At 32.0% G+C, this 18,289-nt stretch overlaps 8 protein-coding genes across 8 annotated transcripts; 5 read left to right on the forward strand and 3 right to left on the reverse strand. All coding sequences in view use genetic code 12, as the record gives it.

Annotated features, from left to right (window-relative positions):
- Nucleotides 1–2,755: 2,755 nt before the first annotated feature.
- Nucleotides 2,756–3,205, forward strand: CTRG_02106 (uncharacterized protein; the record flags this gene model as incomplete). Its single annotated transcript, XM_002547753.1, has 1 exon — nt 2,756–3,205. The coding sequence occupies one exon, from the start codon at nt 2,756–2,758 to the stop codon at nt 3,203–3,205; it is 450 nt and encodes a 149-aa protein (XP_002547799.1).
- Nucleotides 3,206–3,448: 243 nt separating this feature from the next.
- Nucleotides 3,449–4,789, forward strand: ARP4 (Arp4p; the record flags this gene model as incomplete). The annotated part of the gene is made up of 1 exon (XM_002547754.1): nt 3,449–4,789. The coding sequence occupies one exon, from the start codon at nt 3,449–3,451 to the stop codon at nt 4,787–4,789; it is 1,341 nt and encodes a 446-aa protein (XP_002547800.1).
- Nucleotides 4,790–5,814: 1,025 nt separating this feature from the next.
- Nucleotides 5,815–7,833, forward strand: GLC3 (1,4-alpha-glucan branching enzyme; the record flags this gene model as incomplete). Its single annotated transcript, XM_002547755.1, has 1 exon — nt 5,815–7,833. The coding sequence occupies one exon, from the start codon at nt 5,815–5,817 to the stop codon at nt 7,831–7,833; it is 2,019 nt and encodes a 672-aa protein (XP_002547801.1).
- A 503-nt stretch (nt 7,834–8,336) lies between these two features.
- Nucleotides 8,337–10,982, forward strand: CTRG_02109 (uncharacterized protein; the record flags this gene model as incomplete). Its single annotated transcript, XM_002547756.1, has 1 exon — nt 8,337–10,982. The coding sequence occupies one exon, from the start codon at nt 8,337–8,339 to the stop codon at nt 10,980–10,982; it is 2,646 nt and encodes an 881-aa protein (XP_002547802.1).
- A 10-nt stretch (nt 10,983–10,992) lies between these two features.
- On the reverse strand, nt 10,993–11,862 carry CTRG_02110 (uncharacterized protein; the record flags this gene model as incomplete). Its single annotated transcript, XM_002547757.1, has 1 exon — nt 10,993–11,862. The coding sequence occupies one exon, from the start codon at nt 11,860–11,862 to the stop codon at nt 10,993–10,995; it is 870 nt and encodes a 289-aa protein (XP_002547803.1).
- A 786-nt stretch (nt 11,863–12,648) lies between these two features.
- Nucleotides 12,649–14,109, reverse strand: CTRG_02111 (uncharacterized protein; the record flags this gene model as incomplete). The annotated part of the gene is made up of 1 exon (XM_002547758.1): nt 12,649–14,109. One exon carries the CDS (start codon nt 14,107–14,109, stop codon nt 12,649–12,651), a length of 1,461 nt encoding a protein of 486 aa, XP_002547804.1.
- Nucleotides 14,110–15,156: 1,047 nt separating this feature from the next.
- On the forward strand, nt 15,157–16,743 carry YMX6 (Ymx6p; the record flags this gene model as incomplete). The annotated part of the gene is made up of 1 exon (XM_002547759.1): nt 15,157–16,743. The coding sequence occupies one exon, from the start codon at nt 15,157–15,159 to the stop codon at nt 16,741–16,743; it is 1,587 nt and encodes a 528-aa protein (XP_002547805.1).
- A 98-nt stretch (nt 16,744–16,841) lies between these two features.
- CTRG_02113 (pepsin-like aspartic protease) lies at nt 16,842–18,026 on the reverse strand (the record flags this gene model as incomplete). The annotated part of the gene is made up of 1 exon (XM_002547760.1): nt 16,842–18,026. One exon carries the CDS (start codon nt 18,024–18,026, stop codon nt 16,842–16,844), a length of 1,185 nt encoding a protein of 394 aa, XP_002547806.1.
- Between the last annotated feature and the right edge of the window lie 263 nt (nt 18,027–18,289).

The raw sequence follows: 18,289 nt of genomic DNA on the forward strand, positions 1-18,289 counted from the left end.
GATCATTGATTCCAATAGTTTAATATCTTATCTTATTTACATGTTGGTTTGTCAATTCTCGATGTCGTTGATGTTTTCAGCCTCTCTTGTCTCTTGTCTCTAGTCTCTCTTTCTTTTGTTTTCACTAGATGCAAGTGAATATCTGTTGTTCTGTACATTGTTACTCGTTCCATATCTCGTTATGATTACATAAGACTTCTATTCTATTCTGTGCCATTCCCGGCCGTTAACGCACTTTATACGTGATTGAGATACATTCATGGAAGGGAACGGGTCGGAAACTAAGCCAATCACTGCGTCCGCCTTTCTCTGCCCACGGCCAGTTAGAGAAAAAGAAAAATCGACCTATTTTTTTTTTCCAATGCTTGTCTTGAAAATAACCCGGTTTTCTGTGCATGAATACACGAACACAAAATGCCTAAATTTAATCTCTTCTATTATCAGTGAAAGCAAATTTGTAAGGTAATATAAACTATTCATTACAGTCATTCTTATTTTGTACATAACCTCTCCCCATAGGTACACAAACCATATGTTTATTTATAACGTGATTATTATTTTTTTTTCTTTCCCTTTTCCTTTTAATCTTAAATTATATCATGGAATGTCAACTTTATATCCCATATCAGTAAGTCAGGTTTGATATTCTCCCGATGGCTTGTATATTACACAATACATCTTGGGGGCGGGACGGTGTGATATTGTTTGATAGATGAATGGAAAATTGCTTGTTTTATCTTTTTATTCAACAACTTTATATCCCTCCTCTTTTTATGCCATCCCCCCAAATGTCTCTGTTCCAAGGATCGGAATTTCTGTTGGGTAAAACTAATTCATCTGCAACAGTGATACACACACACACACACAGTGACAATATTGTACAAACTAAAAATTATCGTGTTATCCTTTTTCCATGCAGATTAATTTAAATTACTCCACCACAGGGTACAAAAGTGGAATAATAATTTTTTATTATTATTATTTTCTTTGACTCTCTCCTTCGTTTAGAAGCCCTTCTGTCTGGTATTATTTTTCGTCCGCTTACGCGCGCTCGTGCGCACGAGATTTCACGTTATTGGTGGGAGGCATTTTGATCTCCTTTTCCCCTTAATCACACCCCAATGATATATAGCGTCACGCATTTTAATTTATTGATTAGATTGATACAAAAGAACATGAAATTCCACTACAATGATCGATCACTTATTAACATACGTGTCACTTCTCCATATCCCCACCATCTTTCCTTCCTTCAAAAATATGAAACATGAAGAACAAGAAAAGATCTCTACGATTAGTTTATTTTATCCTTTTTAATGTTATAAGTTCTGGGGTACATTATACTTTGTTACATTCAAGTTGATGATGATGATGATGATCACGAGGAATATGAGGGGAAGTAAATCATAGCAATTATGATAAATACACGTCTTGATTATCAAACTCTATCTCTATCTCTGTTGGCTTTTACTTTCTTTTCTTTTCTTTTTTTTTTTTAATTCACACAACTGTGGATTATAGAACGGAAATCAAATCAAAGATAAGATTATTACAGATATCCGATTCATCCTTGCTTTCTCATTGGTCAATTCTTTCGCGCAGTTGAGAAAACAAGTGATTTGTAATTTTTTTTTCCCGCTGCCTCGTGGGAAAAGGCACTAGATTCGCGGCGGTGTTGATCGTATTAAGTTAATTTATGCGAATATTGGTGTTTACATATATATATATACTGTATCTTCTTACTTAACTGGTTGTTTAATCTTTCAATAACTTGGTTAGTTCATGCATTGATCTTTCTTCTTCTTCTCCTCCTCATTCCCCCTTTATTTTCTTCTTCTTGCTTAATTCTTCTTTTCTTTTAGTTATTTATAATTATTTTCGAGCCACAGGTAATTTCACTATCACGAAAAAGAAAAGATAGCGTCATCAATATCAACAACAGATAAGATAAACCAACTCAAAAAAAAAAACTGAAGCCATATAGATTCATGTTTCATATGGACAACAAAAGTAAAAAAAAAAAAGAATAGTGTTCACATGATCATTATGAGTTAATCTTTCTCTTCAAGTGATTGTTATCATGGTAAAGATGACGTAAAAACAAAATTGATAAGATAAGGTTAGCAATACTGTACAATTGTCCAGGCTCGTTATTCTCTCTTCTCCAGACTATTTTGCTATTGTTTATTTTTGGCTGGATGAATAATGTGAGGAACAGCAATAACATTGTGTAGCAAGAACAGGAGGAGGAGAAGAAGAAGAAGAAGATGGAATGACTAGAAGTGTATAATCAATAGATATAAAATTGCGCTATTGTTGCTTTGTTGCTCATACTTTTTGGGTTAATTTTTATGTCCGTCGGTGCTAATAAACCTAATTATTATCTTTTTGTGGTGGTGGTGGTGATGGTATTCGTAGTAGTCGTGGCGGCTACAGCTGTGGTGTTGGTGGTGGTACAGGAGGGGGGAGGATTTCCGTCGAGGCATTAGCACCAAGTTGCGGTGGTGGTAATTTTTATTATTCTACTGATCAGTGTTCGCATGAGTGCGGGTGAAAAATTCTTTATAAATAACACAAAATAAACTCTATATAAACAAAAGATAAGAAGCGAGCAAGTTTCTTTCATTATCTATTCTTTACTACAATTTTCAGAATAATATTTATATCGAAGTGAATTCAGGATTATTTCATCCAGTTCAGTTCCTCATTCCTTTATTACTATCCCCGGCCTTCACTATCACTTATTATTACAATCATGAAAAGACAATCATCACTGTGTGAATCTTCATCAACTAAAAGATTAAGATTAGAATATGAAATATTCTCCACATCAATTCAAGATATAGAAAAGATGTTTACGGAAGAAATACTAACATCACCAACTAATAACAGTCGACATCCTTATAATCCAGATTCTTGTCAATACTTAGATACTGTTGTTCCTTCTACTGATTTTAAATATGATTGTATAAATATGGCATTCCTAGTAGAAGAAAAGAAAAATCATCACAATAAATTTATACCTAGTCATGGTGGTAGCGACATCAATGGAAGGAATGGAGGCGGGCCGAAATTTTCACCACCGGAAAAATCAATGTATCTTGATCTAGATAATAATGAAGAATATGATGAATTGCAGAATTATAAACCTTCTATAAATCAAGACCTATTAATGATCGATAGACTTATTTCATTTAATCACTAAGACAGTTTATATCCTTAAGACATTCTTTGTTTTTTTTTATTATCTTTAATATACATTATGCATTTCTCAATATATCTCAACAGGTATCGCTGTAGACTTGTTCGTGTTCCTGTTCGTGTTCCTGTTCGTGTTGGTGTTCGTGCGCGAATGCACAAATAAATCGAAGCCAAAAAAAAAAAAAAAAAATTTCAAACTGAAAACAAAACTCTCTCTATTCTTGTTGTCAACAATTATACTTAATCAATGGCAACAACAACAGTATATGGTGGTGATGAAATCAATGCAATCATCCTAGATGCAGGATCATACACTACAAGAATAGGTTATGCAGGTGATGATTTCCCAAAAGTCATCACATCATCTTATTATGGAGAGATTAAAGCTGAAGAAGAAGAAGAAGAAGGTGGAAAACCAAAGAAAATCTTTGGAGAATCAATTAATGTCCCACGTAAAAATTGTGAAATTAAACCAATTTTAAAAGAATCTATAATTACAGATTGGGATGCAGCACTTGAACAATATCAATATTTTTTTGATCAATTAAAAATACTGCAACCTGATCAACCTATTTTGGTAACGGAACCTATTTGGGGTGAAGCATCATATAGAGAGAAATTAGTTGAAAATTTTTACGAAACATTTGATTTTGCTGGATTATATTTAGCTAAAACACCTACTTGTGTTTCATTTCAACAAGGGAGACCAAATTGTCTTGTTGTTGATGTTGGACATGATTCAGTGTCTGTTACTCCAGTTATTGATGGTATTTGTTTAGTTAAAAGTTCAATGAAGACAAATTATGGTGGGAGATTTTTATCTAATGAAATTCAAGATTATCTTGAACATCAAAAAATAGTAGTAGAACCAAGTTTTAATATTAAATCAAAAACTGCTACAAAATTCCCTGAACCCGCTAAATTTGAAACTAAAAATATCACCACAACTCAATCATTTATGGATTATCAAAAACAAAAAATATATCATCAATTTAAAGAAATTCTAGAAGTACCAGAAAAGAATTCTACTAAGGAATCCCCAAGAACATTTGAATTGCCTACAGGTCAATCGATTACAATAGACCGTTTTAAAATTGCTGATTCAATATTTGATCCAACTGTTTATAAATTTAATAATGAAAAATTATCTTTCCCGGCATGTAATGGTGAAATTGAAATTAATCAAGCAAACGAATATCGTCCACTTAAAAGAGTACGTAAAAATGATTCAAATCAATCTACACCAGCACCAGAAGTTGATGTGCGAGGTTTAACTCAATTAATCTGCCATACATTATCAAGTATAGATATTGATTTAAGAGCCTCATTAGCTAATAATATTATTGTTACTGGTGGGGTATCTCTTGTTTCTCAATTGACAGATCGTCTTTATCTTGAATTATCCAATAATAATCCGGGATTGAAAATTAGATTACATGCTGTGGGTAATTCAAGTGAAAGAATTAATCAAGCATGGATTGGGGGTAGTGTATTGGCTTCATTGGGTACATTTCATCAAATGTGGGTAACAAAAGAAGAATATAAAGAAGCAGGAGTAGATAGAATATTAAATCAAAGATTTAGATGAAATATATACGTTTGAACTAATATTCTCGTGTGTACGTGTGTGTGTATATGTAATTATTATTATTTTGGTCATTTATTAATAATGGGTGGGCCACAAAAAACAAAATATATATTACTTACTAAAACAAAAAGAAAAATTGCAAAAAAAAAAACCACAAACTTTTGGGTGGGAAGAAACCATACAAAGAAGGTTACAAATTAAACACAACAAGAACAAACGTGTGTATATTCTAATGTGTTGTCCTTGGTATGTGTGTGTGTGTGTTTATTCTTTTTATTTGTGTAGAATGTAACAAGGTGTAAGAAAAGTGGAGGTATAATAATACGACTATAAATAATCGCCTTACATTTATAAGGTAAAAATCCTATTATTTCGGAATAAATTGAAACGAGATTGGGCCGAAATGAATAAAGAAATATTAAATCATACAGAGAGAGTGGACGAATTGACCTCAATACGATTGAATTCATATACAACGAAATACACTGGAAGGGCAAAAGAATAGAATAAATATTAACGCAGCAAACTAAATAGAAAAGTGGGCTGGATTAATTTTCATTTTAGTAAAAGGTTTATTTTATTTTATATTTTTTTTGCATTCCAGCACCACAATATTGCTAGGCGTGCGTGCGTTCGTTCGTACGAGAGTGCGTCGATTGATTGAATGGGTGATACCAGTGCGCCCACATAATTTCTAAATTAATTTTGGCCCCGAACATTGATAACACAAACCCCCTCGAATTTTTTTGCTGTACTGAGTTTCCTTCTTTTACTCCGATCACTGTACCGTCCACCCTTTTCCTCTCTCTCTCTCTCTCCTGTCCTCCTTCCCCCCTCTAATTAATTTTCTCCTTGAAAAATTTCTACCACCTAAATTTAGCTTTCTTTTTGATTTTTATATAAAACCTGATATATCACCACTTACATTAATTTACATTCGATATTTTTTGTTTTCTTTTTGGTCAATTTCCTTTTTTTTTTTGTTGTTGTTGTTTTCTTGCTCAATTTGTGCCCAATTTTAAACAATGTCAAAAGATTTAATTAAAGGGGTTTTAAATGTGGATCCATGGTTAGAACCATTCTCTCAACAATTGATTGATAGACAAGTAAGATTCCAAGATTGGTATGATAAATTGACTAAATCTGAAGGTTCTTTAATCAATTTTGCAAATAGTTATAAGAATTATGGTTTACATTCTTTACCTGATGGAAATTATAAAATTGTTGAATATATCCCTAATGTTGAATCTGTTTCCTTGGTTGGTGATTTCAATAATTGGAATACTGAATCTCATCCTTTGAAAAAATCTAATGATTTTGGATTATGGGAATTGACTATTCCTGCTAAAACTATTCCAATTGATTCAAAATATAAAATTGCTATGAAATTATCTAGTGGTGAATGGATTTATCGTTTAGATCCTTGGGTTCATAGAGCTACTTATTCAGAAGAAACTACTCAATATGAAGGTCGTTTCTGGGAAGATAATTATATATTTAAAAATCCTCGTCCTAAAAATGCTGCTGGTAATGAAATTAAAATTTATGAAGCTCATATTGGTATTTCTACTCCTGATCCAAAAGTTGGTTCCTATAAAAATTTCACTCAAAATATTTTACCTATTATTAAAGATCTTGGCTATAATACTATCCAATTGATGGCTATTATGGAACATGCTTATTATGCTTCTTTTGGTTATCAAGTTACTAGTTTTTTCGCAGCTTCTTCAAGATTTGGTACTCCTGATGAATTGAAAGAATTGATTGATACTGCTCATGGAATGGGTATTCAAGTTTTATTAGATGTTGTTCATTCTCATAGTTCAAAAAATGTTGATGATGGTTTGAATATGTTTAATGGTACTGATCATTATTTATTCCATGGTGGTGGCAGAGGTATGCATGATTTATGGGATTCTCGTTTATTTAATTACACCAATTATGAAACTTTAAGATTCTTGTTGTCTAATTTGAAATACTACATTGATGTCTTCCAATTTGATGGTTTCAGATTTGATGGTGTTACCAGTATGTTGTATAAACATCATGGTTTATCTTATGGTTTCAGTGGTAATTATCATGAATATTTTGGTGAAGGAGTTGATGATGAAGCTTTGGTGTATTTGATGTTGGCTCATAAATTAATGGATGATATTTCCAAGACTGAAAACATCACTTTGACTTCAATTGCCGAAGATGTTTCCGGTATGCCAACGCTATGCCGACCAATTACTGATGGTGGTATTGGTTTTGATTATAGATTATCCATGGCCATTCCTGATATGTGGATTAAAGTTTTAAAACATTTGAGTGATGAACAATGGGATTTGGGTAATATTGTTCACACTTTATGTAACCGTAGATATGGTGAGAAAGTTGTGGTTTATTGTGAAAGTCATGATCAAGCTTTAGTTGGTGATAAAACCATTGCCTTTTGGTTGATGGATGCAGAAATGTACACCAACATGAGTGTTTTAACCGAATTAACTCCAGTTATTGATCGTGGTATTGCTTTACATAAAATGATTAGACTTATTACTTATGGTTTGGGTGGTGAAGGTTATTTGAATTTCGAAGGTAATGAATTTGGTCATCCAGAATGGTTGGATTTCCCAAGAGTTGGTAACGGTGAATCTTATCATTACTCAAGAAGACAATTCAACTTAATTAAAGATGATTTACTTAGATATAAATTTTTATATGCATTTGATAAAGCCATGTTGAAATTAGATGTCACTGGTCCAGAATATGTTTCCCTTAAACATGAAGGTGATAAAGTTTTAGTCTTTGAAAAGGGAGACTTACTTTTCATTTTTAATTTCAATTCTTCCCAATCATTTGTTGATTATAAAATTGGTGTTGAGCATCCAGGTAAATATAAAGTGGTCTTGGACTCCGATGCTGAAGAATTTGGTGGACATCAAAGACTTGATGATCTGCAAGTTTACTTCACTTCTGATGAACCTTGGAATCATAGAAAGAATTCTATGCAAGTTTATATTCCTACTAGAACAGCCCTTGTATTACAATTGGCCAAAGACTAATTTAGGACTTTACATATATATATATATATACATATATAACTGGGGTTTTTTTATTTTACCTTTCTTGAACAAAAAGAATATACAAATGATTTGACATTATTGTTTTGAATATCGGATATATATGCAAGTGAAGTAAAGACAAAAAATTGTAGTTGGTGGCTTTTTTTTTTAAAGTTTTGTCACGATTAGATGAAATGTGTATATTCCTGAGCCGACAAAACTATAACTTTATCGTTGGTCTAGTGTTGTGAATCCACCATCTCTCTTTCTTGATGATATCCATCATGATAATAAGGCCCAATTTTACCAACACCATACATTTACTGTTGTCAGAATTTTTGACCATCTTTGCACGTCCTTTGGTTTTCCTTTGGCTGTCCCCTTAGCTGTCCTACGTTTCATGCGACCGCAATTTTCATAACCAAGCAACCAAACACACTCATATCTTTCATGGACAACAACAACACCAACACCACCATATCAGCCCTTTGTAATCTACTAATATGGATATGGATGGTATGAACATGAATGGTATCAATGACAATTTCTTATTGCAATTGTCTCCAAGTGAAGAACATTTCCTTAAAAAGTTCTTACTAGAAGAACAACTATCCAAAGAATTACATTCGTTTAGTAAATCCAATTGTTGTGATTTATTGGGATATCCATTCGATTCAAAGATATATAATTCTAATGAATTAAGTCATGAATTACCAATGTTATCGTATTTTTTTCGTCATTTTTTATCTACTTTCCCATTCATTACTAATAATTCAATTAAAGATCAACAAGATTTTTGGCAAGGTACATTACAACCATTTATAGAAAGTTTCAATTCAAAACCAATTAGTGGGTCAGAAGAAAGAGAAGAACATGTAACTAAAAGAAGACAAGTTAATAAAAAGATATTATCGGGATTATTGTTATTTTATAATTCGGTAATTATAACTAATCAAGAATTGGATTATTTATCTAAAAATCATTTAAAACCTTCAGATACTAGTAAAATTGAAAAATTTCAAACAAGTAAAAGAATAATTCCAAATTTAAATCAATTGAACAAATTAAATATAATTGGTGTAAGAAAAATTGATCATACGTTAAATGGAAATCGTAATAATAATAATAATAATAATAATAGTTGGTTTTCATTTAGAAAAGTTAAACGATCAAATTATCAATTTATAATAGAATATAATAATTCAGAATTATTGGTGAAAACATATCATCAATTTTCAATGTTACACAATGAGTTGAAAAATCAATTCCCAGGGATTATGAGTGAAATAGCCCTTCCAAGAAAACATAAAAATGATGAAGGAATGGAGAATATGGATATTAATGGTACACGATATTCTCAAGAATCAGATAGAGAATCAGAAATTGTTCAATTAAATTCTAAAGTATTAATAAGAGAAAAGTTAAGATTAGCATTAAGAGGGTATTTAACTGCATTGATTAAAAATCCAGAAATTGAACATTGTTTGGTATTTGAAAAATTCTTAACTACAGATAAAATAACTTTAACAGTTGAGGATGAATTAGATATTAAACAAAGACTTGAACATGAAGAACTCATGAAAGAAACTCAAATTGAATTCCAACAACAAACAACCAAAGTAATGATGCAATTAACTAAAGATTTCGATGATTTTAAAGCTAAAATGGTTATGAATCCTGATATGATTTCAAATGTATTTGCTGAATTAGGAACTAATCCAGATATCAAACAATTATCACCAGTTTTACAAACTTTTAATGAATGGTGTAAAGTTGAAATTGCTGCTACAATTTATCAAACTTTTATAAGCCAAGATAATTCTCAAGAATGGTTTAATAAAGTGAAGAAATTCCATCGACTTTTCCCATATGGTATATTATATCAAATGTTACGAGTTATCAATCCAGCAACAATAATTTCAAAAGTTATAAATTTATTTTTGGTTGAACTTCCTTCGTTTCCATGGAGTAATAGTAAACGTGGTTCATTATTATCAATGATATTCATCATGTTATTAAATGAAGATTTGAGCGATTTCCACAAAGAGTTGACAGATTTGGAATCTAAACTAAAAGGGTATGAAAAGTATCTAGAAAGAATTCAAAATTATACTAAATTACTGATTGATGCTATCAACACTATAAGAGATGAGGCAGTTGAAGGTGGTGAAGATAATATGTTGATGAGTATTCTTTCGACTAATGTTTTAGCTCCAGAGGTAACAGATGAGGATTTTGCAACTACATTCACCGATATTGAAACTTCATATATACATTACCAAGAAATATCCGAAAAGAAAGACCTTGCAAGATCGGAATTATACATGAATTTAAAACAATACTGGCAAATACAAGTAAGATGTCGAGATAAAGATTTACTTAAACAGTTATGGCAGGAACCAGAACTTACAGAATTGATCAAGAAATTCTTGACGATTTTCTATCAACCTTTAATGACGATTTTTGCTAAAAGTGATATTCATATTGCATTTAGAGGATTACAAAAATTCATGGATGATTTAGTAACCACAGTATCTAAAATTAATGAAGAGGAGATATATTACATGAATACTTTTGAAATTTACAATCGATTAAAATCATTAATGGATAGAAATGAATCAGTAATTTGGGAATTCATTCATAAAGTTTATCTTAAAGATGATAAACATCTTTTCTTACATTTAATTCAATGGTTTGAAAAATTCCTAGCCTTGATGAGACTTAAATTTGTCAATCCAGAATCAGTCAAGATTAATTTTCCAAGACCTGATAAAACCATTAATCAGGAGTTATTCATGAAACAATTAGATTCCCATGTCAATAAAACCATTACTAAAAGAAGATTATTTAAAGAATATCTTGAAGCTAAAGCTAATGCGAAAAATCAAATTGACGCTGATTGGGAAGATATCAATGATCAAATTTTCACTAATGCTGATGCAAGTGACTTTGGTGTAGCAAGTGAAGATTTAGAAGAGTTCAATAACCTTAATTGGGAAGATGATTTACGTGATTTAAGTAAACAAACTAATCTTGAAATTGAATTACTTAAAAAATTACAAGATTTAGAAAAATTAAATTCCGGTACTGATGAATTACTTAAACTTGATATAAAATCCGAATTTATACGTTTATTGGAAAATATATAAAACATTTCAACTAGATAGAATACGATCCTTCAAAACAAGTAACTGCATGACCACCAACATGAATACTTATTCCTTCGTTGTTGTCATCATCTTTAATTTGAACTTTAATTTTAGCATCTCTATTAATTGGAGTACCTTGAGTAATTTCAAATGAAGAAATTCCTGAATTTGAATGAGCTGAACTTAAGTATACTCCAACAGCACCTGAACCACTACCACAAGCAGGATCTTCAGGTACACCAGTTATTGGAGCTATATTTCTTAATTCATATAATCCGGTATCTTTATGTTTACCAAATACTCCAATACCTGTCCAATTATTAATTTTACTAATTTTTTCAATTTTATTTAAATCAATATTTAAATTTAATACATCATTACCTGATTCAAATTCAAATACTGCCCATTTAGGTCCATCATCAATAAGTATTGGATTACCAATTGATTTTTTCCCCAAAATTAATTCAACTTCATTTTTAACATCATTCAGAATTGATGTTATTTTATAAAATGGTAATTGAAAAGATAATGATTTATCAATTTCAGAAATTGTAATTTCAACTAATCCAGCTTTACATTCTTGATAAATTTTACCATTTTTAGGAATAATTTTCCCATCTTCTAATAAAGCAAATGCTGAACCTAATGTAGGATGACCAGCAAATGTTAATTCTTCAGTTGGAGTAAATATACGTAATCCATAATTTGCATTTATTGTTGATTTTGGTTTAATTATAAATGTAGTCTCTGATAAATTTGTCCATCTTGCAATATCTTGCATTTGTGAATCAGTTAATTCATCTGCATCATAAATTACAGCTACTGGATTTCCAAAATATTTAACTTTGGTAAATACATCAACTTGTTTAAATCTAGGCATTGGTTATATCAATTGATGGAAAAAAAAAATTAATTAAATTCCTGGTATGGATATTTCAACGAGGAATCGTTCAATTATTTATACTCTACTTAGAAGATATAACGGGGGGCATGGGGGGAAGGGGGTTAACTATTGTAATATGACTCATGGAAATATGGCGGGGGAATTTAATGTGCGAGAAGACAATATTCCCGAGAAATTCGCAACTTTGGAACGGTGTATCTGTCGCGAAGTAACAAACTATCTTGTCAATATGCCGGATTTAGTTTGTTTTCGAACAAGGGAATTGTGCAGTAATGGATATTGATTTATGCAATATACTGCAAATTGGAAAGTTTTGTTTATTATTGTTTGAAATGTTATTTGTTATGAAATCGGTCGATTTTCATTAGTTTGGTTTAAAGTATTATCGATCCACTTGGACGAATAGTCATTGGATTAAATATAAATGAGAGAAAAGTAGTAAATGTTTTATTTGTTATAATTATATAGTATCGATGTTTAAGTGAATATAAGGAACTAATTGAAAGAAGAAATAGACTTAAACTAAGTCGCTCCCAGAAACCTGGTTATCTTTAGATCACTCGCTGTATTTTAATAAGAGAAGTATTGAGTTCATTAGTGGCGTATTCACTGCTGCGTTATACTCTAGAAATTAATTCATTTGAGTTAAATTAGTTTCAGAGTCGTCCGAGGTTTTAGTGCGAAGTAATTTCACTTACCGACAGTATCTCCGTATGGGATGGAAACAAATCTGTTTTTTTATAATACCACGAATACTTATATCTATACAGCATATTTATTAAATTTATCTTGCCAGGACAAGATTCTTTCAGTGAGTTTTTCCATTTGAAGTAAATTCTCATCAAATGTAGCCTTCAACTCTAGTGTATCCTTCTGTGCTGATTCCTTTTGTTTACCATCTTCATTATCATCACCAATGAATGAAAATAACTGTAGTTTTTGTTGTTTCTCTTCTTCAAGCTCTAATTGAGAACGACCAAGCCATTCCAATATAGCCATTGTTCGTTTACGTAACTCATAAATTGACGAGTTATCATTAACATATCTTGGTTTTGATGGTTGTTGGATTAATTCTTCTTTTGTAAGAGTAGGAACTGCATTGTTTTCAACAGATGATTCTCGAGATTTCTTGGTGCTAGGTTTAGCTGATGATCCACGTGGTGGGGTTCTTTTCTTTCGTTTAACTGTTCGTGATTGATTAGAATTTGTTGTTATTTCTTCTTCTTCCTTTTCTTTCCCTTCTGTTGTTACTTCCTCTTCTTCCTTTGGTTTAACCTCTCCTACTTCGACATTGGATTCATTAACAGGAGAACTCTTTTGATTGGATTTTTCTGATTTAATACGTTTTGAGTCTTGATCATCAGAATCATTTGATCTTCTCTTCTTTAAAGAATCTGAACTGTCATCACCGCTTTTCTTAGTTGATCTTTTGGTGGTTTGTTCCTGTTCAAGTTTAACCTCATTGGTCTTGGTACTATTATCGTTGGCGTCTGATTCACTGACTTTCATTCCTGATTCTCTTGCACTTTCTCTCAAAGCTTTCTTTAATTGCTCATCATATTCCTCATCATCCTCACTATTATAAGGATGGTGATGGTGATGATGTCTTCTTTCCTTTCTTTTATCCTTATGTCCTCCTGCACCTTGTGGAGATGACCTCTCGTTCTTTGCTTTTCTCTTTGGTACTCCACTATCAACAGTTTCATTAAATGTCATTTGTTCTAATTTCTTTCTTTTATCATTAACTGGTTTGTACAAAGTTCTCTTGGAATATCCATCATATTTCACTAATATGTGTAATTCAGGTTTACACAATTCACACCAATATTTATCAGGAACATCATTGTTTTCAAATAACCCCACACAATATCCATGTTGCCAAACTGAACAATTTTCACACAGAATGAAAAGTCCTTGATCAATATCAATCTTATAATGTTTCTTTAAAAATGATGCTAATTCTTTGTTGATTGAATCATTAGTTAATTCATCATTTCCACAAATACATCTAGTTACTTCATTTTCGTCTTCTTCTTCCTCTTCAACAAGATCTTCTTCTTCATCTTCAATAATTATATCATCCTCCTGTGATGCATTTGTTGTAGTATCTGAAGTATACCCTCTTCTTCCTGCTCTTCGTGACATGATTCCTAAGTATAAATTTGTTGATTGTTTTTGGCAAATGTGAAAATTGTGTAATTGTTTTTTTTTATCGTTCACCATTTTTTTTTTGTTAGCTTTACTTCAGCCTGATTAAAGAGAAAAAAGAATCACGCTTATAATATCACGTGATAGTACTGCATATTGACCATTGATTGGTGTTAACCGATATTGAGCCAGTACATCTCTCTCTCTCCCTCCCTCCCTGACAACAGGAATTCTAATAGTAGACAATACGTGATAAGAAAATAACCCATATTATTCATCTTAGTTGTTGGCATGGCATTATCGTGTGTGTTTCATGTACTCGGGTATTCAAGTTCCGACCTTTTTTCCTCACCCCTGGAATTACTCTCGGATAATATAAACTCAAACACTATTTTTAAAACAATGAAAAATGATTTCATTCTTTATTAACGTGCCTTTCATGATTGGGTAGGTCATCAATTACTTCCAGCATATCATATTATATCATATCATCCGGATCAGCCTCAAACGTTATGGGTTGGAGTACATGCTTGGTTTTTGATGTACCGAAATGGTCCGTAAATACGTTTCTCCCCTTCCTCTTCTCTTGTTGTACCCTACTCCACTGTGCAGCAATTGTTTCTTTTCTTTTCTTGTCTTTACTTCAGGTCCATTTGGCGGCTTAAGTAAGTTTATTCTTTCTTTAGCTAGAGTTTTTGCGGTATGTTCGGTCTGTTGGATGAAAGCTTCTTGTAGACATTAAAGTCAAATTACCTTGAACAGCAAAACGATTAAGCCTCTATTCCTCCTCCTCCACCCCCCCCCCATCCTCCATGATACGTAAATTAAAGTTGCTGTGTATTTTCATATGGAAAGGATTTGCGGGATATTCTTGTCTTCTTTGTTTTCGTTATCAGAGCTTTGTGAGCTGAAATTTGATTACCCTTTAATTCCGTTCTCGTAGTTTCGCAAAACTGTGTTCCCTTCGGATATATTGGTCCATCGAGTTTTTCTTCATTTTCAAGATGTTTCATGCCAAATCATAACCACATTTATATTGGGCGAATTTCTTTAAATTGTTCATTCGTTTTTTGTTTTATTATTTTGGAAGATTTGTTCATTAATTACTTTCTTTAATTATCAATGCCTAGAAGGTTCCAAATTTTAAGAAAGTTTGTCAAGTATACCGTTTCAGGAATTGCGCTCACCGCGGTAGGTGCAACCTCGTTCCTCGGATACAAAATCTATCAAGAATCAAGACCAGTCCATCAAATAAAACAATCACCAACTTTTCCTAATGGTGAAAAGAAAAAATCATTAGTAATATTGGGTTCTGGTTGGGGTGCCATATCATTATTGAAAAATTTGGATACTACATTATATAATGTTGTTCTTGTATCTCCAAGAAACTATTTTCTTTTCACTCCATTGTTACCAAGTGTACCAACAGGAACCATTGATATGAGATCTATTATCGAACCAGTTAGAGCAATCACAAGTAGATGTCCAGGAGAAGTCTTATATTTAGAAGCAGAAGCAATTGATATTGATCCGACTCAAAACAAATTGACAGTACAACAATCAACTACCGTACATTCGGGTCATAGTGGTCAAAGTACCTCTTCAACATGTACTCGTATTGGTCAAGAACATGGAATGGACACTATCACCACTGATTTGAATTATGATTACTTGGTTGTTTCCATTGGTGCACAGCCATCTACTTTTGGTATCCCCGGTGTGGCTGAAAACTCGATATTTGTTAAAGAAGTAAATGATTCAGTTAAGATTAAAAAGAAATTGATTGATTTAGTAGAAGCTGCTAATCTATTACCTGAAAATGATCCTGAAAGAAAAAGATTATTACAAGTTTTAGTTTGTGGTGGTGGTCCAACTGGGGTTGAAACTGCTGGTGAGATCCAAGATTATATTGATCAAGATCTTAAAAAATGGATGCCTCAAATTGCCAAAGATATGAAAGTTACTTTAGTTGAAAGTCAACCTGTTGTTTTACATACATTTAGTCCTAAATTAGTTGATTTTACTAATCATATTTTCAAAGATACCAATATTAATTTGATTACTAATTCTAGAATTGTCGAAGTTGATAACACTCATGCTTCTATTTTTAACAAGAAAGATCATACAACCACCCCTATGCCATATGGGATGCTTATATGGGCAACAGGTAATTCTACTAGAAATTTTGTCCTGCGTTTAATCGAAACAATTCCTGAACAAACTAATAGAAGAGGATTTTTGGTAAATGGAAAATTAAAACTTAATGGGTCTCTGAATATTTTTGCATTAGGTGATTGTACAATAACTAAATATCCAGCAACAGCTCAAGTTGCATTCCAACAAGGTTGTTTCTTAGCTAAATATTTTGGTAAATTGCAAAAAGTGGAATCATTACGTTACAAGATGCAACATGATCAATCACAACAACCTCCAAGTGAATTCTCCTTAAAGAGATTACATAAATTAGAAAAGGCTTTACCGGAATTTGTTTACAATTACAGAGGTTCCTTAGCATATATTGGATCAGAAAAAGCCGTTGCTGATGTTGCTGTTGGTTCTTGGTCAAATGTCGCTGCTGGAGGAAATTTGACATATTTATTCTGGAGATCAGCTTACGTTATGATGTGTTTATCTATAAAGAATCAAGTATTGGTCTGTTTTGATTGGATCAAAGTATATCTCTTTGGAAGAGACTGTTCTAGAGAGTAGGACTTTATACATTTTATTTCATAGACTTTTTTTTTTATTTATATAAATGTATTAACTAGAGAATATATCATTACATTAGATTTACTGTATCGATGTTGCTATGTAAGTGGAAGTATGTTAGATTTAGAAGTGTATTTCACTTGAGCCAAGGAGATCTTTTTATCTTCCAAATCATACACTATGTAAGCTGATCTTAAAAAGTTATTACCAAGAATGTTAGCACTACTTGTTAAGATACTGAGTTGACATTTAGGATACAATTCTCCATTGATGGTATATAATTTAACAGCAAACTCAGAACTTGGTACGGAAATCTTTGAACTATTGGAAAATTCAAAATCAATGTTTCCTGGTAAGTCACAATCAACAAGATGTAAGGGATTACCTAAAGCATCATGAATTAGTTGTCCATTAAATTTGTCAACAACATGTTGCAATACATCTTGTTGAAGATATGTAAAAGTAGTACCTGAATCCAAAAGAACATCCATTGAAGCAGAAATATTTGTCACACCAATAGTAAGACTATTTAAATAGATTCTTAATTCTCTATTGGAAGTAACAGGCAAGTCGATTAATTTACCAGTATATTTAGCATTGTCAACCCCACCAAAAATTATCTCACCAGTTGTTGAATCTGATGAATTTAGGTAAAGTGAATAGGCACTTTTGGAAATTATCCCTTGTTTTTTCAAAGTGATGGGAACATTATCATAAGTAACATTAGAAGCTTCATTTGTTTTGAATCCAATTCCCATGACTCCCTGAGCAACAGAAGTCGATTTGACATTTGCAAATTGTTGGTTAGTAATAGTAATCCCACCAATCTTAATAGTATCCTTATACCAATTTCCCAGAGAATTGGTTTTATCTCCATAGCTAATATCAAAAACTGTTCCTAATTTTTTAGCAGAACTAGATGTAATTGGATCATACGTTCCATTTGCTTTACAAAAATCTTGCACTTGTTGTTCAAATCTACGAACACACGTGGCATTTTTGTCAACTACCCATAAATCAGAGGATCCAGTATCAATAATAACTGTTTGTTTCTGGTTATTTGAACCAATAGTTATCTCGGCCGCATAAGCTATTTGTTCCTTTATCAAAGTTACAGGAACTGGTTGTCTTTTAGAAACAATGATATTCTCATTGGGAACGATATTCTTTTGCGTTTTAATAATGTCAAAGTCTAGTGCAATGAAACCAGGAGGTGAAGTTATAGGAGAAGCAGTGACAAGTAATCCAAACACAAGGGAAACTACCAACTGTGATAAAAACATGTCAACGACTAGATGAGGAATAATAAAACCGTAGAATCATCAACATTGAAGAAATATTAACCTGTTTATATATATAGTGGTCAACAATACATTCCAATGGGTATTGGATCGACAAAACGAAAAAGGATCAACGTGTTAAAGAATACATATTTTTGGAAAAATCAACCAATGGATGGATATTAATCATTGAATCCTTTCGAACAAAGGGAGAATGAATGCATGTATGTGTGTCAATTTGTAGGCGATTGTTTTGACATGGAATT

The sequence above is a fragment of the Candida tropicalis genome, assembly GCF_000006335.3.
Source record: "Candida tropicalis MYA-3404 genomic scaffold supercont3.2, whole genome shotgun sequence".
Taxonomy (NCBI): Eukaryota; Fungi; Ascomycota; class Pichiomycetes; order Serinales; family Debaryomycetaceae; genus Candida; species Candida tropicalis.